The 26,162-nt window shown below is 40.2% G+C and overlaps 3 protein-coding genes across 4 annotated transcripts in view; 2 read left to right on the top strand and 1 right to left on the bottom strand.

Moving 5' to 3' along the window:
* Nucleotides 1-10,410, top strand: part of LOC120742292 (integrin alpha-11-like) — a 51,498-nt gene extending 41,088 nt beyond the window's left edge. Inside the window, 9 exon segments of the mRNA XM_040045540.1 lie at nt 2,704-2,780; nt 2,953-3,036; nt 3,275-3,365; nt 3,451-3,564; nt 4,691-4,774; nt 4,874-4,984; nt 5,116-5,211; nt 5,880-5,993; nt 9,834-10,410. Coding sequence (XP_039901474.1) covers nt 2,704-2,780; nt 2,953-3,036; nt 3,275-3,365; nt 3,451-3,564; nt 4,691-4,774; nt 4,874-4,984; nt 5,116-5,211; nt 5,880-5,993; nt 9,834-9,911 — 849 coding nt within the window. The 3' untranslated portion in view covers nt 9,912-10,410.
* Nucleotides 10,411-20,398: 9,988 nt separating this feature from the next.
* rxfp3.3a2 (relaxin family peptide receptor 3.3a2) lies at nt 20,399-23,208 on the bottom strand. The gene has a single exon (XM_040045444.1). It carries the CDS (start codon nt 23,113-23,115, stop codon nt 21,985-21,987), a length of 1,131 nt encoding a protein of 376 aa, XP_039901378.1. The 5' UTR covers nt 23,116-23,208; the 3' UTR covers nt 20,399-21,984.
* Nucleotides 23,209-23,737: 529 nt separating this feature from the next.
* The window catches only part of LOC120742252 (A disintegrin and metalloproteinase with thrombospondin motifs 7), a 78,599-nt gene continuing 76,174 nt past the window's right edge, over nt 23,738-26,162 (top strand). Inside the window, exon 1 of one of the 2 annotated variants that reach the window (XM_040045443.1) lies at nt 23,738-24,713. In XM_040045443.1, the coding sequence (XP_039901377.1) occupies nt 24,587-24,713 (127 nt within the window). In that variant the 5' untranslated portion in view covers nt 23,738-24,586. The remainder of the gene's footprint in view (nt 24,714-26,162) is intronic. The other variant, XM_040045442.1, reaches the window with a different exon arrangement.

Raw genomic sequence — 26,162 nt, 5'->3', positions numbered from 1 at the left:
AAGGCTTGTATAAACACTACTTGTATAAACTCAAACAACCACTTGTTATAATCGATGTATGGAGAAGAGCATCTCTGCATGCACAACACCTTGAACCTCGAAACAGACGAACAGCAGAAGACCACACACTGTGCGCCACCCCTGTCAGCTAAGAACACCAAGTGGATGCCACAACTCACACAGGCTCAACAAAACTGGGCAGTAGGAGATTGGGAAAATATTGCCTGGTCTTTTTTCTGCTGCAACATTCAGATGGTTGACTCAGAATTTGGTCTAAACAACTTGAAAACATGAATCCATCCTTTGTATCAGCAAGTTCACTGCACTTAAGTGGCCTCCACAGCACCTTTGGGATGTGCTGGAACGGGAGATTCTCATCTTAAATGTGCTTGTTTACCTACATGATTATCCACCCACCGAATCCAACTGAAAATCAAAGCAGCAGGGATAGTACCTGGATCAAAGTACCTGGACTACTTTGACATCATGTTGTATTTTTATATGTAAAGAATGAAATTCCACAATGTAAGAAAGAGGGCGCATTGTCATTTGGAGGAAAACATACCAGTGTTATGGAAAAAAAGTGCAATATGGAGATTCTAGGACACCATTCATAGCTTATCCGTTGTCGTCACTCATGATGACAGTGACTTCTCATGTCTCGTGTTGGAACAGCTACTTTAACCTCGTGTCTTAAAGGTTAAAGTAGCTGTCCCAAATATAGACAAACAAATCAGCCAGTCTGGACCCCTCTTCTTCTTTTCACTATAAAAACATCACATTTAATTGTTATTGCATTAGGAAGATGCATCTTAGCAACGGGGTAAACACAACAGATAAGACTTGCTCTTCTCTCAGCATTATTCAGGTGAGACTGAACGAAAGACACCGAGATGCATTTCTCCTTCCTCATCTGTTAGTGATTCTCACATTCATTTCTGCTGTACCAAGCTTTTCCACAGGCTTATAAAGTCAACAATATTTATGAGGCTGTGCACTTTCCGGGGTATTTTACAGCAAGGCATTACTTTTTATTTTTAGGAGGGTGATGTTTGTGTTGACTTTGATAGGGATGACACTGGTCGTACATCAGTAAGTGCAATTAAAAGCTGTTATCCCTTTTTTAAATGTGTTTTTCATTGACATCTGAACATAATCTTTCAGCTTTCTATACTGAAACAAAGTCTGCTGACTAATAATGCAGGAATGAAGGACTGAAGGTGACTGAAAGAGTTCATGAAATGTCCTAACCATGTGATTATCGCAAACAATGGTGATCTCCTGGGCAACAAGTAAACCCAAATTTCTATGTAATGCTCCCAAGCAACTGAACCGAGCAGACCTGGTCACCCTTTAGAGCTCACTGAGTGATTCATACCCACTCATTGACCCTAAACAGCATCCAGAGCCACAAAACTGATGTGCTCTGGTCGAGAGCCTTTTAAGAATGTGGCACAGAGTTAAACAAGGCTGATTGTACACCAGTGCCACTGCCAAGCCAGCCTAAACCACTGTAGAGCTGAAGGAAAGTGGGAACTTCAGTGCAAGCTTTTTAAATTAGCCAGTTATCACGCTTGTTTGGATCTAACCAGTTGATTCTGACCCATGTAAAACAAGTTTGTTCAGTAAACTTTACAACCAACAGCTACAAGACGTCTAAAAATCGATTCCTTTTGCACGTGATCGTGGAAGAAAATGTGTTTTTAGGTTTTGTGGGTGTATGCAGAGAGAAGGGTTCTAGTTACTAGCGGTTTGACGACTGACAACGAATGTGGCCTAAGAAGGCGGACAGGCTGAAGAAACACAGAGGAGGAAGAGGAGAAACATGCACTGTTTGAATTTCTGTGTTCAGCTATGCAGATGCACGAACATTCTCCAACCATGGACAATCACGCCCTCAAAACCCAGAACAACTGTGTGTGTGCGTGTGTGTGTGTGCGCGTGTCTGGATTCCTATGTTTGTGTTTCATCCAGCCATCCTTCTCAAGAAACAGTGGGCTGAAGTCAAGGTTAACCATTCTTCACCAGGATATGCGATAGGACTAACAAAGGAGGACCGGGATCATTTTCCACATCTGGGACAAGATGATACGCAACGAGATCATTATATTTGTGCTAAATCTGTGGTTGCTTTGAGAATGAGTCCATCTATATGGAAGAGGGAAGGAGGAAACCTCGTTATGCATTCCAGTCTGGTCAGACTGGATCCTTCATGATTTCATTACGCCATGGAGGACTGTAAACAATGCTCAGCTAAACTCTGCTCTCCTAGATCTGCATTCTTCTGCCAATCAAGCCTCCTTTGCAGACTTGGGTTCCAATTTTGATACATACCCATTCTTCTTTCTGGCTGTGTCCTTTTTACTGCTCTGCTTTTATTTTTGCCCTGAATCTGGCTTCCACTGGAAGTTTTGAGTGAGTGAATGTGTGTGTATGTAGTGGACATAGTCTTCAACTGAGGGGAAATTCCCAGGCTCTCTTTAAGCAGCAACAACTGTGCAAGCAGCTGCCTGGGGTCAAAGCCCGGGAATTATAGTAGGTTATTGCGGACTTGACTTCTTTTGTGTCCTTTATTCTAGGAATGCTATATAGCATAGCATCTGGAGTACTTTAGAGTTTTGTTAAAGCAAGATGAAATATAATTTAGGAAAAGCAATAAATGGGTAGTGTGTGCTTCTAATCTTTACTTCCTCTTCTTTGTAGGTAACATTTCGCCTGGAGTTCGAATTCAGTCGCACTACCTTCCTTGACCATCTCCGGGTTATCCTGGAGGCCAGCAGGTATGGACATCACTTTATATCTGTTGGCATCCCAATTACTTTTTGCTTTGCATGTAGACAAATGTTCTATGTTTTAATGATCAACAAAGATATTTAAAAAATAATACAAGGATAAGCGTCTCGCTGTAAGATCATCACTTCTATTTGTTGAATATTTTTGTCTTTTCAACAGTGACGGTGAAGAAAATAGCAAAGCCGATAATTTCAATGATATCTATTACTCGCTGAAGTACGAGGCAGACCTTCTCTTCACCAGGTTAGTCAGCTTTCGGGGGATGGGTGTTCTTGTTGTTGTTGTTTTGTTTTTTACATAACAATACAAGCGAGGAATTTAGAAGTGCAGTGGGCTACAACAAACTGTGTTGGCATAATCTGGAAGATACTGAATGTAACTGTGGGGGAAATTAGTCGCTAGTCGTGCAGCCGGAATGGGAACTTTATGTTAATTGTTTGCTTGTTTATTTATTTACTTTTTTCTTTATTTGCTTTGACAGGGATTCTAATCCGACTCGATATGAAATCAAACCAGAGCTGTCACTGGAGGAGCCAGGCATCATCGGTCCTCCTTTCAACTTCACCTTCCAAGTGAGACCAGTTCTATCACCACCATGAGCTTAATTCAAAGTACAGCTTGGAAATAGTTTACACGATTCCCCCTGTTGTGCCTTAGATCCAGAATCTTGGATACTTTCCGGTAAAGGATTTGCAGCTAAACATCGAGATCCCAGAAATGACAAAAAACGGCAACCAGCTCCTTCAGATATCCGACTTCCATATTAACCAGGTGTGTGCAGAGCTTCAAATTGTCTATCAGTTAATACAAAAACAGAACATGAGGGACATGTGGCAGATTTTTTTATATTATAGCACTCCATGGTGTGATAACAGACGCTTACAGTGGCTAATATTAACACGCTGCATAAAAGATGCCTTGCAGATAATTAGCAGCGTAATTGTTAGAGTGGCTAGGACTAAATCATTTGTTACTCTAAGCTTTGACATAATGTAATCAGTGAGATTTTGGCACTTTGGAGCTGACGAGCTGCCACTTGGGTTTCAGTCAGTTTCCTTTCCACCTATGCTGCTTTTTGCTTTTTTACTTTTTTGTATTTACCCTGTATCGTCAGTTGGTACTTGCGATTGTTCTGCTAAAAATCACATAAATATCAGCGGTAAATAACAACAGAAGAGCAGTGGTGGTATTGCTACTGTTTAGGGGAAAGATTGTTTGGTTTGACCTGAGCAGACCTGTTCTACTATTGAAGTTCATCATTTCTGGAAAGTTTTTCTGGAATAATACAGATTCACAGGTCTTCTTAAAATTTTGGACAAGGTCAGCTTGCTGAAACTCTTAACATGTTCGAGTCTGGAGGTTCAGCCTCTGATGTTTTTAATTGGGAATGAGAGGGGCAGCTCAGGTTGAGCCATTTGGGGATAGAGTAATAGAGGCAAGGCTGAGATGGTTGGGACATATACAGATGAGGGAGGGTGGATAAGTTGGACAAAGGATGATGAAGATGGAGCTGCCAGGCAGGAAGAAAAGAGGAAGACCAGAGAGAAGATTAAATGATGTAGCGAAGGAGGACAAGCAGATTGTTGGTGTGACAGAGGAGGATGTGGGGACAGGGTGAGATGGAAGCTGTGGACTCCCCTAAAGGGAGCAGCCAAAAGAAGAAGGACAGAGTCAGCTCGGCAGACTAACCTCAGCTACACAGCATCCAAACCTAATCACATATTATCAGTGCATTACATTTACTTTACCGTACATTAATTGCTGAACAATAATCATTCTTTTTAGTAACATGATCTAATAAGCTCCAGCTTATCAGCATATTATTTCACTGCTTTTCTGGAAACGTAACATTTTACTGCACTAAGAGGAATTTCTTACCCCCCATGTCGCACCTCAGAGAGATGGTGCGCACTGTTTACCACCTCAGCATGTGGCACAGAGCAGGGCATCACCTGAAGACCTGTCACGCTTCTCCAGCTTGGTAAAGTCAATAAAACCTATCAAATTCTTTCCCAGATAAAAGTTTAATTCTCAACTTATTTTCTTAACTTTTTTTTTTTCGATCTGCTTCTTCCCACAGAACCGATCCAACACACTAACTCTTCCAATTCAATGCACAGTCAATGTGGCTTACTACAGAGACGCTGCCTTTAGAATCACTGGAGCACTTAGAATAGATACTTTACACGCGGTGAGCTTAAACCTCATCAATGGCTGCATGAATTATTATTTATCACTTTTTACAAAACTTTGGCTCTGCAGTGCTTGCAGCTGTGTCATCTGTTTGTTAAAAGCGCCTGCTTGTTTTGATTTTCTCTCCAGCTGAAGTTTAAAATCCTGGAACTGGTGACCAGTGCATCAGTGGAGCTCCCCTCCTCCAGCCCCATGTTTTTACATGAAGAGAGGCCTGTCAGACATGTGAGTCGGCAACAACCAGTGCTCTAAATTGCTTCTGTCCTCGTCTGGATTTTATTCTTACCATATGCCTGGTTCTCGAGATCAGCTGTTAAAATTTATTTCAGTGGACTTTAAGTATTCAAATAGTGCCTCGTATGTGATGTTGCCATTCATGGAAAACTAAGAAGAAGAAAAAAACAAATTTTCCATCAAGCACCTCTTTTTATTAAAAAATGAAAAAGAAAACAACAAAGTTTCTGCTTCAGCTGAGCTCATGAGCACAGAACTGAAACAGGGAATAATCACACTGTAAATGTTAGTATTGGAGCACTCATGGCTGTGTGGTGCTTAGGGACCGAAAGGACCAGCGGCACAACATGTATGAGTCGGGACTCAAACACTAATCTGTGCTGCCATCTATTGGTCATTAAAACTGTCAGACTCTATTATCTTGTTTTTTTTAAAGAGACTGTATTTGTGGATGTAAAAGGTGAATGGATGTACTTGATCGGTCTGTGAAAACGCTTTTTTATCAAAATTCATGAATTGTCGTTATGCTATTCTGCAAAAATCATATTTATTTAAAGTTATATATTTAAGCCAAAAATACTATTTATCACTGCCTGTGTGTACAATTCAGCCTGCGTGCTTAAGAGAAAACAAATTTTATGTGTTGTCATGTCCAACAGATAATACTGGAGATCAGGAAGGAGGGAGATTACAGAATTCCTACTTGGATTATCGTTGGAAGCACGCTGGGAGGACTCTTATTGTTAGCCCTGCTCAGCCTCGCTCTATGGAAAGTAAGTTACGTCGTGCAGTTTTTTAGTTAGCTGACTAACAGCCATTGAGTTATTAGAGGTATTTATCTAAATACCCACTTTTAGTCACTGACGAGTGACAATTTGGGGGGAGCTGTAGCATGTGATTCCCAGCATTTTCATGAGGATAATGGCTTTCCCATCCTGGAAAAAAAAACACACCCACTGGGGTTAAAATGTTTCCTTAAAGCACAAAGCCCCACAAACAGTTGATACTGTTCATCTGGACGTAACGTTTTAAGTGGGAGAAATATTTTGTCACTTATCCATGTGACTTCTTCAGTTTCCCCAACCTTATAAACAGTACATTTGCACAATAACTGAAACTAGCACCACTGGCGAACAATGAGCTGTCAGTTTCTTCATTAATATGCAAATTGCCATGACTGTTTACAAGGTTGGTCGAAACCTGCAGTCAGCTCATTTTTCTACTACCTCATCTGTAAATGTGAGCTATGGTCAGACGGTTATTGTAGTGTAGGTTTAGACTGCCATCATGTGGCTGAGAATAAGATATTGTCTTTAAATAAGAGTCTGACAGAAATGCCATAGTTATGTACCAAAACTGTGTAAAATGCCAGATTCTTCCATTTCTTGACTCTTGTCTGCATGTTTTCTATTTATTTCATATTCCTGTAGAAATAATGAAGCGGCTGTTTTATATCCATTACCTGGATCCTTTACTGTCAAGTAAAGGTCAAGCCAGCAATAAAGGCAGCCTCATATTTATGCTCAACACAGGATGCATTGACAGAAATGAAGAATCTGTCTGAATATGTGGAGCTGCGCTTTTTGTTTTGTGTGTATGTGTGTGTGAGCGTGTATTCATATCTTTGTGGGGACCAAAAATCCTGGTCCCCACAAGTTTGAAGGCATATTTTGAGACTCAAAATGACGGTAAGGGTTAGGGATCCATTTTTCTTGGTTAGGGTAAGAGGCTAGAGAAAACATAATGCCAGTTAGATGTCCCCACAACATATGAATACCCAACGTGTGTATGTGTGTGATTGGGGGAGGGGGTTTACTGGCTGAAATGCTTACATTTACAAGAAGCTGCTAGTCTCCCATCATATATTACAAAACTGTTTAAAAGCACGTCCTTATTTTAATTTTGTGGTATTTCTACACACAAGAAAATCATCAATCTAGCACCAGCGTCAGTGCTTATATTAATATAATTAAATAGGGAAGGTCATCTTTTACACAAGATCTCCTGATGTATTGTTTTATGGGGAAAAGGGTCAGTCAGTTTGAACCGAAGCATCTGCCTCATGTTTCTGTATCATATTAAAGTGTAAAAATGTATTGTGTGTTATTTATTTAGGTTTTTCAGGGGGAAGAAAAATGCCACTGATGCAGCAGAAATTTAAAAAAATCACAAAATCACATGTATTAAATATGATCCACTAGATGTTAAAAAGCTAAATGATATTTAGTGATAGTCACCATGAGGTTTGATTTTTAGCAGATATCTAAAGGATCTGATGAACTGTCATGATATTTGGGCAGGCTGTAGCTGGGGATTCCAGTACACACACACACACACACACACAGAGAGAGACATTGACTGGATTTATCAGCATTGTGGTTTTAATCTTCCCCAGTATATTCCTGACCTCAAACATACCCCGAGGGATACAGACTGGACCTTGTTTTTACTTTGGATTTATTCCGAGGATATTTTTATTTCTGATCATCCCCATACTCTCTTTAACTTTCATGTGCCTCCATATTTGGTTAGCTCCAGCATCTTAGCTGCTGATAAATTTTCTGCCTCTAATTTATTTACATCCACTTATAACAATGTTGAGCTCTCACTGAATCATTTTAACCATAACTGTCTTTCTATTTTAGATAAGTCTGTCCTGTTTGACTGAGATTAGCTCCTGAAACTCTTCTCCTTGGATAAATGACGGCATTAAAGCGTTCTTGTTGAAAAAAATGAGCACTTGTGGAGATCAAGTCATCTACGCATTCATCTCCTTCATTTAAAGGATCTTTCAGTGTCTTTTAACACTTCGGGGAGAGATGCGAGGGCTGCTGATTTTTCAAACCTGGTTTCAAAGAGCAGAGGTAATCCTGTGATGGTATTCAACACTGTATTAGTGAAATTGGTATTCCTGCACCACCTGCTGTGCCTGTTTTAACAAATGAATCTCAAAATTCACATTTATTGCTAAGATTTTAGAAAAGGCTGTGCCTAAGCAGCTTACAGCTGTCTTGGACAAATACAGCAGCCTTGATCATTTCCATTCTGGCTTTTCCAGAGCTCATTCCACACAAACAGCTCTTCTGGGAGTCTCCAGAGACATCTTGATGTGAAGTGACACAGGATAATCTTCTGGACTTGACTTGATCTTTGGCTTTAATACTGTTGATCATTGCTTTGAGATTGACAGGCTGAGACACTGTGTGGGTGTATCGAGGTCTGCTTTGGAGTGGTCTCTTCAAATCTGTCTGAAAGATCCTTATCTGTGGCTGCTTCTAATTTCAGGTCATCTTCCACTTCTCTTGCTTACTGTGTAGCACACTGGTGGGCCTGTACTGTTTCTGTTGTATCTGCTCCTTCTTCAGCACGTTTTCAGCACTTTTAAAGACATTTCTTATCATTGCCGTGCAGACGATTTTCAGTCGTATATCTTTTAAGCCCCGAGATGTTTCTAACCTGCACATCTTGCATCTAGAATCTATTAAAACTTGGATGGCTGACATTTTTCTCCAATTTAACGAAGAGAAAACAGAAGTGTGTACCCCTGACAGATTTGTGCCTACGGTAATGGAAACCCCAGGTACCTTTGCTACATTTTCTACCTTGAAAGTGTAACTTGTGACTCAGCCTTCACTTTGGATGCTCGCGTTTAATCACCGTTTCGCTCTTGCTGTTGTCACTTAAGAAATATTTCCAAGTTGAGTTCCATCGTGTCACACTTTGAATTGGAAATTGTTATTGGGACCTTCACGTCTGGATTATCGCATTCACCTTGTTCACTTGTCTTAACAAAACCTCCTTTGGAACGTCTGCAGGTTGTTCAGAATGCTGCTGCGAGGCTTCTGACTAAAGTCTACCAAGTGCTCATGTGTCACACGGTTGGTAATTCGGTTGCACTGGATCCCCATTAATGTCACTTTAAGATTCTGATGTTGACCTTTAGAGCTCTGCATGGGCAAGCACCATACACCACCACCCAATGTGATGTTTGTGTATTGTATGTACGGTCGGCAAGGTCTGTCATCTCGGTTGTGGGCAAAAGACCTGCAACTGACAAATAAAGGCTATCTCATCTCATCTCATCATCTCAATAGTGAAGTTTTGTGTCCATATATTCTGCGTTCCTGAGGTCACATGATCACAACCTGCTGGTTTTATGCAAGACTGAGAACTAAAGGAAACAGAGTTTTTGTGGTCCACAGACTCCAGAGCTCTCTACATTCTTGTTGTGAATCACTTTATGATATTTATCTTGAAAGCTGCTCAATACTTTTATCCTTAGGGGGTGATGACTAATGACCTCGTCTACTGACTTTACATCTACAGTTTGGTGCCACATGGGTAACATGCTATTTTGAGATTAGGAACATAGTCAGCATTTTACATGGTGACTACGTCAGTATGTCAGCATTAAAATTGTGGCCTCACAGATCTGCAAGCACAGCCGCACACTCTGAAACTTCTTAGCTTTTTCTTAAGTTTGCATAAATTTTACATTTGCAGTCACAAGGAAGTGATGCAATCTGTGTGCTGCACAGTGCCCGCAATATTTGTAGCACATTTGTGTTTGAAGCATTACTTCTTATCTAACTTATCTCTGCTCTCCCACCCAGCTTGGATTTTTCCAAAGGCAAAAGAGAAAAGAAGAGGATGAGCAGGAGGTCAACGGCAAAGTGGCAGAAGAGCGATAACGCAGGCTGAGGGCCCCCAGCAGACACCCTTTCCACAGGGGACCCGACACTCAGGGACCAATCCGCCTCACCCCACCTGCTCCCACCGCTGCAGTGGCACCGCGTACACAGCTCCACACGATCATTATTGCTGAAGAAAGGCTTTTTCAGTGCACTGGATCTTTCCTGCGCCACAACCCCTGACCCCCAACAATCAGCACTGTCACACTCACTTAGCATTCCTGCACTGTTGCGACATTAGGGCCTTCTTTGTCTATGTCTTCCACTGGCCTGGATGTCATCTCTTCAGAGATCTTGGAGCTCTAATTGCGTCGGTTTCTGGCCGGAGCTCTGGTGGTTTTTCTGTCCATTTTTCTACAGAAGAATAGAGCCACTTTCAGTCGATCTGTTTCAAGATTTTCAGGCCACTATTTGCATTTGAGGCAAATGTTAGCCAGTCATTCTTTTGTCTTTTCCTGATGTGTAGGCTATTTATTTAACTCCTATGGTAAAGTACATGAAAAAAAAACCTCAAGGGTGTTTTCCCACCCAAAAGCTACAACAAAATGTAAAGCTCTTATACTGTATATTAAAAATTCCAAGTTTAAGAAATTTTTATCTGCCATGTATTCAGTCAATTTGCATAATAATTTATGACGACAGAAAACTGAACTAAAGTCACCAGAGAACGAAGAAGATTCGTGATGTTTAACTTTTAGAGACTTTTCTTAATCTTTGGAGAAGAATCCTCTAAATGCATCATCTCTTAAGAGTTCGTTCATTTTAAGATTAACATCCTGGGAATCATGCAGGGTGATTTTTAAAACATTTGATGCACTTTTTACTTTGTATAAAATTAACTTGAATTTTGTAAATAGTCAGTTAGCTTTTTTTATATCCTTTCAGTACTATAATGGTTTTCTGACAGTTTTCAGCGTGGTTCATGGCATTATTTTTTTTCAGTTCAGTACATCGGATTTGTTTCACTGAACCTGTTACAATACGAGACAGCTGCGTGCCTTTTAACATGCACTGCATCAGAGCAAAGGGTGTGCTTATAATATTAATGGGATTTTTTTTTTTTTTACATTTGAAGCAATTCTTAACAGAAATGTAAGTAAATGATAATCAGAAGCCGTAAACATGAGTCCAGTGATTGCACAATGTCTGGAGTTTTTTTCTCTTTGAAGAAGTGTGAAGACCTGTAATATGCCTACAAATAAAACGATATAGGTCTATGAGTGTCTTTTTCACAAGTATCTGAGCGCTTTCAGCTGCATAGAAACAGGCCTCAACAAGCATGAGTCACCATTTGTGAGATTCCAATTCTTCACATACAGAAAGGAAGAACAGAAGCTGGGATTGACGAATAACAGAGAGAAAAAAGTAAATAGACATCCATCTGCTCATTTTCTTCTGTTCATCCGATTCAGTGCTGCGGGAGCACTGGAGTCTATCACAGTTGTCAAAGGGCAAAAGCCAGGAAGTAGATGGCAGGGCATCAATAGACATATTAAATCTTTTTTCTGAGCATCACAGTGGAAGGAATATGATCCTGACACAAGGAAAGCAAGGAAAGCCTTTACCAGCTCAAATCAAATCACTTTTATTGTCACATCACATGTGCAGGTACACTGGTACAGTACATGCCAGTGAAATTCTTGTGTGCGAGCTTCACAAGCAACAGAGTTGTGCAAAAATACAATAACATAAGAACAAGCAAATTATAAGAATGGCTAAATCTGAGAGTTATATGAATAAATATATGTACAATATAAGAGTGTATGTGCATTACTGAATGTGTATACTAAATGTGTGCGTGTGTGTGTACATATTTTAAGAATTAAATAGTTTTACTATGACCCTTTTTACTTCTGTTACCTAAAGTAGCAATGGACATTTTTTTAACCTATCACTATGAATAAGATGTAACGGTTATAGATTAATAAGAAAGACAAGTTCATTAAGTTCATTAGTACTGTGCAAAGTCTTTAGTCGCCCCTTGTTTCTTTATATTTTACCTTCAATGAGTCAGACTTTCATTCTTTTTTTTAAGTGCTCTTAAGCAATAGTTTTTTGAAAGGCTTTCAGAGCTTTTATTTGTGATGCTGAATGGTGAATCATTCAAGCATTAAAAATGCAGCCAACACAACCAGTGTTGTGTCTACACATAGCAGACAACTCTCTGTTATGTGAACCCATTTTAAAATTGTATCTTTATGCACTTTGTTACTAGCAGCCTGTCACAAAAACATATCATTTGTTCCTGTTTCTTTAGCTGAATCAGCAGAAACATGCCAAAGATAACCCATCATTTTTATTTTTGCATCAACAAGGTGATTTCCAAAGAACTATTAGCTCAAAACCTGGAATATCTCAGCATGTTGTGCAGCGTGTCCCTATATATTGAGGAAACTGGACAAGTGGAGGTGAAAAGAAGAAGTGACAGGCCTAAACAATATCTACCACAGGTGAAGAGTATCTGACAGTAAGAATTAAAAAAAGAAATGCAGCAAAGACCCGACACAGGGCCTGAGAGAGACATTTGACTCTCAGTTGATCCATCTACTCTTCACTGAGGCCTCATGGTCTCAGTGAAGAGTAGACGGCTGTCAAAAAGCCATCATTAAGAAAGGAACAGGGGAAAAAAAGTCTCGCCTCTCCAGAGCCCGGACCTCAACAATACTTAAGTGGTGTGGGATCATCTTGACAGAGAACAGAACAAAAGGCAGCCAACATCTAAAGAAGAGCTTTGAATATCCTTCATGAAGCCTGGAGATTCCTGAAGACTACTTAAAGAAAATACTTCAGGCTGTATTGAAGAATAAAGGTGAAGATACCAAATATTGATTTTCAAGATTTTTAGAACTGTATATATATATATATATATATATATATATATATACACACACACACACACACACACACATATATATATATATATATACACACACACACACACACACACACACATCCATATATATAATATATATATATATATATATATATATATATACCAGTTATATACATACAGTGTATATACATACAGTGTATATACTACACTGTAGATATATACACGTATGTTATACAACACTGTATGTAATACACTGTATGTATATATATATATATATATATATATATATATATACTACATACGTGTATAATACATATATATATATGTTATATATACAGTGTATAATATATATAATAATTATACAGTATAGTATATAATATATTATATATATAACACAGGTATATATAATATCATATATATATATATATACACTGTATATATTATATATATTATTATAGATATAGATATATATACTATACACGTGTATAAATATATAATATATTATCGACATTGTTATATATATATATATATATATCTATATACTATTTACACTGTATGTATTTACCATATACTATATATATATATATATACTATATATTATTATCTTATTAGGGGTTGCAACGCTACACAAAATTCCACGGTCGGTTCGGTTCGATATTTTTTCGATACACACAAAATGCTTCATTGCCTTTTTAATTTGTCATTTATTAAATATTTATAAATATATATTTTTAACTCAAGCGTACAGTTGTTAAATTTAACCCTAACCCTTGTGCGTGTTGTTTTTTATTTTGACAGCGAATGCGCAACTGCGGACCACTTATGTGCAGCCCTGGTTATTTAGCTCGTCATATTGCAGCCACAGATTATTTTGTCCATGAAACCATAAAGGCACTTTCTTTTTGCCTTATAGTCTGATTTGTCATAACTTCTCCGTTTTGTGGTAAGCTTTTCTTTGGCTGTCACTTCTTCACCCTGACCTGTCTTATTTGGCTCAGCAGAACTGAAATGCTTTTACACGCTCACTCACATAAGCTCAGCGATTCTCTGCGCGATCAACCTCTCACATGTTTAAGCTGCAGGAGATTTCACTTGTCATGTTTGCATAGTAAGCTAACGATTAATAAGACGATGTCAGAGGAATTGGTGCACAAATTATCATCACTCACAGATCAGTGCTGTCGCTCTCTATACACAGTTCGCACGATTGCAAAGTGAAAGCAAAAAAACAAGCGCAAATTCAAACGCGACTTCAATATGTCACATATTGACAGTGGCTCACCGATGCCAATGACATAATTACCCAGCTACATTTCTGAAAGAATGCAAAAGCACTGACATATATTTTTCCTACAATAGCCCGACGGGCAGGGAAGAGATAGATTTTGGTAGCCCGACTGAAAAAATCGCTAGCTCCGGGACGTCGGGCTAGCGATATTGCAAGCCCTGTATCTGATTGAGGAATCACTCATCTTTGGAAAAGAGAGTTTATTACAGAGAAATGGCTCTTTCCAAAATAAAAGCTATACTATACGCTTCTTCTGGGCTATATTCTCAGCAGCATAAGGAGAATCATGTGCTAACAGCTGTCTAAATGACTCGGCTAAAGTTAGTAGCATGCTTGTTGTTTTTGTCTTTGCACTAGGATGATGTCGGCGTAAATGTGCAGTCATATTCATTGTGTTCCCACTAGTGCTTTCAGGTTAATCTCGTTGAAATGACCTTAACGCCACAACACGGCAAATCTCCGTTAACGAGCTACCGCCGATCGCTCCGTGCATGGGGCTAGACGGCAAACACGTTAACGAGCTAACTGCGCTAACACACTAGTTCACACCAATGTAATTGAGCATTGCATGGCACATCCAACATACTGTTTTACTTTAGTCCATGACTCGCTTACCTTCAGGGTCATACGTCACATGAAAACCAAAATAATTCCAAACGCCAGATCTGAATGAGGTTCAATTTGCCTGTTGCAAGTAGAGCTTAACTTCTGTCTCGCTAGCTTGCCCTGCGCTCTTCCTTCTGACTATGCTGTCTGTGTTGAGCGCTCAGTGGATCTGCGCTCGACAGTGCAGCCTAGGCGGAGTAGTCGAACACAGATTCACTGAGCGCTCAACACAGACAGCATCGTCAGAAGGAAAATTGATAAAATAAATTACAAATGTTGTATTGTTCGATACATATGCGTACCGAACCGAAAGCACTGTATCGAACGGTTCAATATCGATACGAATATCGTTGCACCCCTAATATATATATATATATATATATATACACACACATACATATACATACCCATATACATATATATACATATATACATACATACACATACACAAAAACCTGAAATTAATGAAAGTTTACAAATCTAGTTTAGCCCAGTCTGGCTTTTGCGACTTCCATTCCCTCAGTATTATTCTCTTGGCAACAATCAGGCCTAGTTCCAGTGGCCCCTGCAATTTAACCGGAAGTAGCTCTGACGTCGGAGAACATCCAAAAATTACAAGTTCAGGTTCAGGCTGTAAAGGTTTCATATATGCCTTGGAATACCAGTCAAATATTTTAAACCAAAAGCCTCTTAATGAGGGACAAGACCAAAAGGCATGAAACAACGTACCTTCTGCTCGTCTACACCTGTCACACATTGGGAAAATAGAAGGATAAAACTTGTGCAGTCTGACCTTAGAATAGTGTAACCGGTGGAGGATTTTATATTGAATTAATTGATGTCTACTGTTTATAGAGCAGGAATGGATTTTGGACAGACACTTACTCCACATAGATTCGGGCACCCTCATTCCCGATTCTTTCTCCCAAGCCTGCCTAATCTCAACGGTATGCACTACAATAGAGTCGCCAAATAATTGTACAATTTTTGTGATAAGATGTCTGGAATCAGGTTGGCTCTTGAGTATTTCATAGATCCTGTGCTCCGAATGTAAAGTTGCAAAGTCTTTAAACTTAGTTTGAATGTAATGCCTGACCTGCAAATATCTATAAAAGTGTGAATGTGGCAGATTATATTTCTCTTTTAGCTGACCAAATGACGAGAATTTGTTATCAATATACATATCTTTAATAGACACTAAACCCTTGTCTCTCCAGTCATAAGTCTTGTCTTGCCAAGGAGGCATAAAATCATGATTAAAACATATTGGCGTAGGTACAGATGTGTCTGGCAATGCCAAAAATCTTCTAATCTGACTCAAGATTCTGATGGTTTGTTTTAATACAAAACCCAGACCTTTATAAGTGTCTAATTTTCCAAGCTTAGTAAATAACATAGCCGACAGAGAGGAATTTTTCACTAATTCAGCTTCTGACCCACAATGGGGACGTCGATGCCTGATTATCCGGGGAGTCCTGTTGCCAGAACACTAATGCTCTGATATCAGCAGCCCAGTAGTAATGTTTAAAAACTGGCAGACCCAGCCCTCCTTCTCTCTTGTTTTTCTGCAAATGCACTTTAGAGATTCTAGCCCTTTTACCATTCCAAATATAGGACTGAAGGATTGAGTCCAATTGTTTGAAAAAGGCTGCTGTAAGGTAAATGGGGAGATTTTGACATAAATATAAAAATTTAGGAAGAGAGTGTTTTCCAGTATTCAATGCTTTGCTTTAGACCTGACAGATACTCATTGAAATTCAATTTAAATATTAATTTAGGATCTCTAGGTTTAATCAAGCCGAGATAGTTTAGATGATTCCTGACTACTTTGAATGGAACTTGCTGCAGAAATTCTGGCGAGCTATTGTTGGAGAGAGGCATAAACGCAATTTTTGACCAATTAATGATATATCCTGATAATTTACCAAAAGCTGCAATCAGGCTGAGGAGCAGAGGAACAGATTGTTCAGCATCCTGCAAGTACAGTATTACATCATCAGCATACAAGCTAATTAGTGATTCAACACCTCCAACCTGGAGCCCCTTGGTGTCTGGATGCACTCTTATAGCCACAGCAAGAGGCTCCAAAACGATGGGGCTGGGGATAGTGGACAGCCCTGCTGCACCGAGCGCTGCAGAAGGAATGGGGCAGATTGGTTGTTATTTGTCAAAACAGAGCACATTGGTTCTGTGTAAATCAATTTCACCCAAGAAATGAAAGATTCACCAAACCCAAATCTGCGCAGTCACTCAAACATGTAAGGCCACTCGACCTGGTCAAAAGCTTTATGTGCATCCAAGGCCAAAACAGAGGCTCCCTTAGAATTTTTTTTGTCAGAATAGATGGTATTGAGTAATCGTCTAACATTAAAAAAGGAAAGTCTACCAGGGATAAACCCCGTCTGATCAGGATGAATAATGGATGCCAAATGTTTGTTCAATCTAGTAGCCAGGATTTTTGTAACTATCTTACGATCAAAATTTTGAAGTGCTATCTGCCTAAAATTAGTAGGGTCAGTCTTATCTTTTCCCTTTTTCAAAATGAGAGTAATATTGGCTTGACATAAAGTTTTAAGGCAATTTTCCTTCTTCTTTTGAGTAGCACAGCATCCTAAGCACAAGTGGTGCAAGAATGTCGCAAAATGTCTTATAGAACTCTGGACAGAAACCATCAGGCCCCGCCGTTTTGCCATTAGGGAATGATTGTATAGCCTGGATAACCTCCTGAAGAGTAAACTCGGAATCAAGATAATCCCGGAATGAGTTCTTCAATTTAGGCAATGGGAGAGAGTCGAAGAAGCCATTAAGATCAGATTGTAACACATTATGCTTAAAAGAATATAACTCACTATAGACCTCACTAAAGCGACGGTTTATATCAATTGGGTTAGTTAACAGAGTTCCTGCTTTGGATTTAATGCTATGTGTTGCTCTTGTAGCTTGAACACCCTTCAACTGTCGTGATAACAACATACCAGGTTTATCCCCAAACTCGAAATGCTTTTGTCGCAGTTTCCAAAGTAAATTACTGACTAGGCCACTCGTTATATCATTATATTCATATTTTAATTTCACTATCTCTTTATAATCCACAGGAGATTTAGAAACTTGATACGTTCTTTCCAGGCCAAGAACACTGTTGATTTCCGATAGACGTTTCTCTCTTTCTTTTTTAAGAGCTGAAGTATGAGAGATTATTTCGCCCCTCAAAACAGTCTTCAGTGCTTCCCATAAAGTTACCTCACCATTATCATTTAGTTCTATGTAATTCTTCAATTTACAGGTTATATTCTTAACAAAAATGTCATCCTTAAGAAGGTTAGCTTTAAGTCGCCAAGCGAAAACCTGTTTTGGAAGTGAAAGATTTAGTGATATTGTTAAGGGGCTATGGTCCGATATTATAATACTTGGAGTTGGTGACTTGAGAAATGAGACTTTTGTTTTGGGGGGGGGGGGGGGGGGGGGGGGTTCTGTGTTATATTTTGGAAATTTAAAATAAAATGATCAAAAAAAGAACTGTACAATCTTTGTTTTGGTGTTTGCACATTTTAATAGACGACTGCACCAGCTCCCATTCTCCCAAAATATAAAGAAATCTAGGGTGAATCATGACTTTTGAGCAGTACAGTACTCGTGATGAATTCAGGAATAAAGAGCAGTTTGTGTCAGGTTAAGGCTGTGTGCAGGTAGGAGTGGAAGTAGAAGGACCCAAAGTGCAGACACTCGGAGGCGGAAAGTGGCTCAAAACTCAGCTGTTATTGCTTGATGGCAAAAAAGTGGCAAGATGTAACAGAAATCCAAAATCCAAAATCCAAATAAACTTACATGACCAGGCAAACGGAACACACAGCATAAATGAGAGTAGATCACGACACAGACACAAAGAAACACGCGGCTTAAATACACAGAGGGAGCAATCAGGGAATGGGTAACAGGAGGGAAACACAGCTGGGGCAAATCAGGTCTAACGAGACAAGGGGAAGCAAAACCAGATACATTAACATCAGACATGGACTTTCAAAGTAAAACAGGAAACATAACACAGACTCACAGACAGGCACTATAACAAAGGGAACAGAGACGTGGGACCAGGGCAGACACAGACACTGACTGGATGTGGGGATACAGCAGACAGGGGAGACAGCAACTATGGAACACAGACAGAAAACCAGAACACTAAAACTCTAACCAAACCCCACCCAGAGAACCTAAACTAAGAATGATCCTAAAACCCATAAAGCAAAGCTAGAATATAATGAAATAACAAAATCAAAGAACCAAAAACACAAAACACTGGGTCAACGACCCAGGGACCCTAACAGTTTGAGAGAATAGAATTAGAGGACTGTTATGACTAAAACTGGGGGATTGCTCCTCAAGAAATTGCACTTATGCAGTGCATACCCAAACCCGAAGGAAATAACTTATGACACAAAATTCAGTTTTAACACTGGACAGGGACAACTCGAGTATTCAAGAACAAGGGATCATTATAACATCCACAAGTGAAAACAACGAATCATGCTCTTAAATTGGAGGACCACACTATTAACTAAAGACAGTAGCATAACCTCAATTTTACCAGACGCGCACAAACTCCAGCAGCCCATGTTTACTGTATTCCTGCTTGATTCAGTCCAGTTCCTTTAAATGTTCATCACTAATGCATAATATCAAGTAGGACAGGTCCTAAAGCCCATGTGAATATATTTCGCTGTTTCTCTGACTAACAGTGAGAAAACACAATTGAAGTTTGGTTAGGTAAATATTCACATCAGAGACGCCTGACCAGCCTGGCTGAATTCTTTTGCTCGAAGTTGATTAATCATCACAAACTCAGGAGACCTGGTTATGCTTCTGTGCGTCAGGGGAAATACTGAAAGTCACATATACTGGGGGTTAAAGGGAGCCCAACAACTATATTTTTCATTCAAAGATAACCTGCTGCTAGCTTCATATTTACTCTTCTCGTCTTTGCCAGAAAATCAAGAAGATAGAAATATCTCCCAAAAATAATGACCTATTTCTTTTATCAGCCTAAAGCAGTACTCTGACTAACTCTGTGTTCTACATTCATTAAAGTGTGTGACTTATCGGATTCCATATTTCCTTATATGCAATCAGTCCTCCTGGGATCTTGAGGATCCCACGCAGTATCTTTGCTTTTCCCGGGACTGCGCTCTTCTGGCATGCTTTGTAACCATGTTCTGATGGCTGCTTTCAGCAGGATAACACATTAAGCCATGATGAGAAATTCACATCATGGGTTTGCAAATGTGCAGTAACTGTGTGATGCTACCATGTCAATATGAACCAAAATCTCTGAGGAATATTAAAGCTGTGCCACGGAGAATTAAAGCAGTTCTGAAGGCAAAAGGGGATCGAAGCCAGTACTAGCAGTCAGTAAATTACACAAAATATCAACTAAAAAAACAGCAGGCCAACCAATAACTGAAATGAATAGAATAAAGTAAGAAATTTGCATTTTATTAAACAGCACTGACTACATAGCCACCTGCTGGTCAGAGCAATTTAAATTCTACAGGTTTCTGCCATAGGTGCTGTCAATAAATCAAAATAAATTTGAATCTATAAACAAAGAAGAATCATTTCAAATGCTTCATATCGACTTAAAAACATAACTAACTAAATTAACTTTAGAGTGTTTACATCATATTAGGTATTTTGTGATAACAGATTGGATTCAACCAGCGGACACATGGGCACAATCTGGCATCAAGAGTGCTGCCGTGAAAGCATATTGATCCCCGAAGAGGAAAAGCCGCAATATTTGATAAAGAAAAAATAAAAAAAGACAGAGGTAGCTAAAAGAAAGCAGCCACACAAACACAGCCCAAGGCAAGCAGCAGAATATATTACCATACAATATAAGTGCGGTTACATTAACATATATTACCACATCCCATTGCAAATGTGGATTAGTAGACATGAAATATGAAAGTCTGAGCATTTTCACAAAAATTAAGCAACTTGTTTTTTGTGAAAATGGGGAAATAGGTGCTCGTTTTATTCAGTCAAGTACAAAATGTATTAATTGGGGTTTCTTCCTTTTTGCCTGTGACCACAACAAAGCAAAAATAAACCTTTATTGCAGGAATCATCAAAGAAAAACTGCAAAATGCATGCTTAGTTTGAACAGTTTACTCAAATCCCAAATGCAAATGAGCACGCGTCAGTTTGCTGAAATGTTTCCTCCCAGAAAAAAAAGTGAATTAATAATTCATTGTTATATCAGCGCTTCATTAAATATTGCTGTCCTGGTAAAGAAGATGGCACTTAGAATCTAACCCCCGGTTTGTGATTTTGGACTGTATGAATTCATTTTGCGAGCTGAATCGTCTGACGAAGATCTGCGTCACTACGGCTGCCAAAGCGACTGCTGGAACCTCTGCAGCCATTGTCAGCTTCTCCTCCTGGGATACCTGTGAGAGCCCAGGGTTTTTTGTTTTTTTTTTTGTTTTTTGACATGTGCCAGGATAGGAATTCAACAGAAAGGACTGAATGTGATGAAAAGCGTCTTGGAGGTGCTGACACTATATAATGCATTTAACATGACTTCTTTATTTTATTGTAGCCGTTTCCTGATTGAATCGAATTGAAGGCAAAGGATCAATTCATTTATTATTGGGACGATAAAAGAAAAGAATCCACCTTTAGAAAACCGTAAGCACAGGACAGCAAACTGGTTACACACTTTTTGCTGACTGAAAGAAAAATTCAGTGTTAAAACACAGTTTTAGTTGATGTCAGTTTAAGTGAGAAAACAAATAATAGACTCTCCTCTGCGCATACACTTTTAGAACATGGTTTATTTTATTTTCACAGACTGCAGGCTCACTATACAGTACACGTCAGTCCTTTAAGAGGTGCCTCAGGACTGATGAACATGGCACTTTTTAAATTAAATCATGGTAGCAAACACGAGTAAAACCACTGAAAATTAAAAATACAATCAAAATCCCCCAGACCTCCATCCTAATGTCCCCAGCTGGATTTCCACTCGAGGACGTTCTCTCTGCTGTCCCGTGTCTCCCTCTCGTCCCGGTTATTTCTTGTTTGTCTTTAACACTCACGACAAGGAGAAACGCGAGCTGGAGAGCAAAACTGGGAGAAATTCAAAGTTTAGTTGTCACAATGAAACAAACAACACTCTGCGCCTTTCTGCGTCGCGGTGCAAAAAAAAAAAAGCGCACACGGTGTGAATCTGCGATGCAACCCATCCAAACACTTAGACTGGGACCGATGCGAAAGCGTTTTACGCACGCGTAATGAAGACATCTACAGGTGGACCACAAAGCGTCGTCTTGTTTTTCACGAGGCTACAGTTAACGAGTATACGGGAGGACTTTAGAGGCTGATAAACCCTTACGGTCTATGATGGACAGCGTGTACTCCGCATTGTCTATAATCTGGAGAGGCGTACCTCCCTGGGTTTCTGCCTGTGTCATGGAGCGCGTGGCGCAACCTTTCGTGGATGACGGAGTGGAGGCTTTCCAAAACAATCCGCTCAGCAATTTCCTGATCTCCGGCCTCATCAGGCAGTAAAGCACCGGGTTTAAGCAGCTGTTTGCGTGCGCCAAGCACACGGTGACCGGGAACACGTAGGTGTGTACCATGTAATACGACGTGTCCCAGTTTGCTGCGTTAAATTTGACCAACACGCCCCAGAAGGTAATGGCATGATTTGGCATCCAGCAGCAGAAGAAAGACAAAACTACTATAGCGACAGATTTGGTGACTCTGGATCTCCGTTTAGGGTTGCTGCTGTCCATGCTCCTCAGTCTGACGAAGCGCAGCAGCATCAGGTAGTTAACGGAGACAATGAGCATGGGGATAATGAAAGCGATCAAGATTTTCTGGATGTGATAGAGGGCGAGCCAATCGTGTCCTTCGGGAAACTTGAGGAGACAGAGTTTTTCGCCAGCCACCACAGTCACAGTAGAGAAGACAGCTGTTGGAGCTGTGGCAACAGTCGCCGCCACCCACAGCACCGCGCACACCCACTTCACACACCGTGACCTTCTGTGCGCTTTTTTCTTTAGAGCCGAGGCGACGGCCAGGTAGCGGGTCACGCTCATGGCGGTGAGGAAAAACACGCTGGCGTACATGTTCATCACGGTGACGGACAGGATGATTTTGCACATTGCATATCCAAAAGGCCAGCTGAAGTCCAGCGCGGTGTCCACGGCCCAGAAGGGCAGGGTGAGAACAAACTGGAAGTCCGTCACTGCCAAGTTGATAATGAAAACATTAATAGTGGACCTCTTTCGACCTTGTCGTAACCTCATTAGAAAAAAGACGAGGAGGTTGCCCACTAAACCCACTGCGCAAACTACAGAGTACACAACCGATATGAGTATCCTCAGGATGGGGGTGCCATCCGCGCTCACGTCGATGTCTTCGAGCACTGAACTTCGGTTGAGCGCTCCGCTGTGGTTAAACATTTCCTCCATCATTAAATTTATAAAGCTTGACTCACAACATTTTCTTCTACGAGGCACGCCATGAAAAAAGCCTTAGCCTTTCATCTCCATTAGATGCAATTTCGTAGTCATAACACCTTTCTGAATGACAGCTGGCCAGAAACCTGCTTTTATACAGGTGTGTCGCTCCTCTGCTGAGCCACGATTGGTCGAGTGAGACGTGACAGAAAGGATTACGGTCCCGGCAGCTTTTAAGGAAGAACAGGTTAAATTTCTTGTTATAGTTTATCCGCCATGAAGGAATGTATTTGTCACAGGAATCGTGCGTAAATGCGCAAAATAGGAAAAGAAAATAAATGATGAAAATTACTTTTAATCCAGACAATTCAAACGAATACATCAATCAAGATGTAGACCTCTTCCTGCCTCTCTCACCCGGTACACCTGTTGATTTCTGTTCACGCGCTCCAACACGCCCCGTCTTTGCAAACACAATAAACCAAGATGAGCGTGCCTTTAAGAATGCCAACGTACTTCTTAAATGCTTTCATTATAAGTAATATTAAATGAATACTATAGGTCAAAAATGATGGCCAACATGTAGAACTTTCGTAAGCTCAAGCAATAGTGTGACATTTTTCTTCCACTAGAGGGAGCGCTTACTTTGGAGAGGGATAATAACGGTCGAACATAGAGTTTGGTTACATCGTGTTCCACCTCCAAATAGGCATAATTCTTAATTGTTCCAGCTTAGCTTAAGGTGGTAAAACATTTGGGGATATAACTGATATAGATCTGGGTTTTCCAGATGTGTTTTAAAATCAGGAATCTCCCGATTCCTGGTGTCAGTCGCTGTTTTGTTTTTTGTTTTTTAAGACTTTACTCGGGCTTTTCCCACAGTTCTCACTGGGAAACACTTGTTTTTTATGCTTTGAACCTCCGGTCAAAACGTACAGAGCGCGACCCCCGATGCGTAGTCATTTGTCTTACTCCAAGTGAATGCAACAGTCTGGTCCTCATCTGACCCACTGAGAACCCGAATCACCCCAAGGAACTTCCAATTGGACTGCATGTCTGTATCCGATCTCTTGGAGTAGCATTCCCCTTTAAGCCCTCCAGCTCTCTCTTGAGCCCATTGTCTTAAGTCCACCCATCTGTGGGGGTGGCTCTGCGAAAGTTTTCACAGCAAAGTTTTAAGCTGTCACTGGCTGTCGGGAGGAGGCTGATGGAGGACAGGGGGACCAGCAACTTGTAAGCAAACATTTACACCGACATAAAACAAAACACACAAAAAAAGATGCAGCAAAAGCCCCCCCGCGGAGGCAGACAATGCTCAGGCCTGAAGTGAAGAAGTTTGTTGTTGCTGTCACAGCGTAAGTGCACGGGCGCAACAAAGCGAGAAACGCACCCAGCACAGATGGATTTGAACTATTTGAATTGACAGTCGACGCGGTGTCAGAAAGGCGTTAAATGTTTCGAAAATATAAGTTACCGTCCTGACAAAATGACCCGTTTGCACTGCGGGCTTCACGCTTTCGGACAAAGAGCGTCTTCCATTCACTTCTTCATCGCGGTCCTGGTGGTCCTGGAAAACTGCAAAACTTTGGGATTGGGATTATCACATGAACCAGGTTAGTGAGCCTGAAAACTAAAGTATTTTAAACATTTTCAGATTCAAACACATCGAATGCCACAACGCTCTCGTACACTGCCTGCTTTTGTTGTGCGCATTTGCTCTGTGAGTGAATCCAGCCACACTCCTCCCTGATGAGAAGCCAGCTGGAACTTTTGCTTACAACGTTTGGGGACAGCCATAGCAATTATGCTCAAACTTTTATAACCAAGTGCGGTAGAGAGAGCTGTTTCTGAATGAATCATCAGAGGCTGAAGCCCGGTCCGCCCTTGTTGTAGTGCCCTTCATCAAAACGCAGAATCACAGTGCAGTGCTGCTGCTGTGTGACTGACACTGACCTCTGACTTCAGTAGTCAAGGGCAGGAAACAGAGTTTCACTTAGGGGAATAGACAGGATGCATTATTGTTATTCTCTTAATACACCCAGTTTCAACAGAAAGTGTATTGGCTGTTCCAGTGCATATCATCACATCAGAGGATTAAACCCCTCATGTCTGGTAGGAAGCACCCCCTGCCTTCACCTCATGCACTTTCATCCACTCAGACTTCCCGGGTTCTCCAGAGATTAGGCAAACAAACAGATCAAGAAGTGTGGGTGCACTCTGTCTCATCCTGTACAAATCAACTGTGTGCTAGCTACTGTTTGGCATTCTAGGCAAGGATGACTCACTGAGGGAGGGACCTGTCAGATAGTAATGTTTCAGGTGTTAACTGTTTCCCAAAGTAGAAAAGCACTTTGATAAGCAAAGGGCTTCCACTTGACAAAATGTTTAAAGACATTTTTTTTATTCTTACCTACTTGTAAGACTAAAGAATAAAAAGTAAATTAACTGAACCTGATCAGTGTTGTTCATTTGTCTTAGCAAATCCTAGAAGACTCTTAAGGATCCCTAGTTTTATCACAATCACTCCAATGAAAAAAAACCTTATTTCTGATGAATGTGATGGTTTCTGATCACCACGAATCCACAGTCCAATTCCTCAGGAGAGTAATTTGCTGGTTTGCTCATTCTAGATGAGAAAGACCTTTGTGAAGAGCTGCAGAAAATATTTGTTTCAATTGCTTAAAGAATATCTTCTTAAGGTCACAAGAAAATCTAAAAATCTCTTTGCTTCCCTAACAAAGGTAGGAATGGATATGCAGTCACTGCTTTCATGAAGAATGCCTTCCATGCCTTTGTTGTGCTTTGTTAAGGCTACAAGAAGATATTTATATTTTCTTTTGACCTTAAGTAGAAGATAAGATATTTTTTAAGAAAGTTTTTTTTTTTCTCCAGAAATCTCTTGCCATCAGTAATACACATAAATGAAAACCAGTCAAGCCCATTGCTTTAGGCAGCCATGTCTTTACACTAATTCAAATCAATCCAAGACTATTTGGCATTTGTTGCTGGTCAGAAGTTCATAAATAAAAGCAAAAGTGCGAATCAAAGAAGTGCATGGCTGG

Source organism: Simochromis diagramma, unplaced genomic scaffold (assembly GCF_900408965.1).
Source record: "Simochromis diagramma unplaced genomic scaffold, fSimDia1.1 OVJJ01000079.1, whole genome shotgun sequence".
NCBI classification, from domain to species: domain Eukaryota; kingdom Metazoa; phylum Chordata; class Actinopteri; order Cichliformes; family Cichlidae; genus Simochromis; species Simochromis diagramma.
This window is presented reverse-complemented; position numbering and strand designations above follow the sequence as displayed.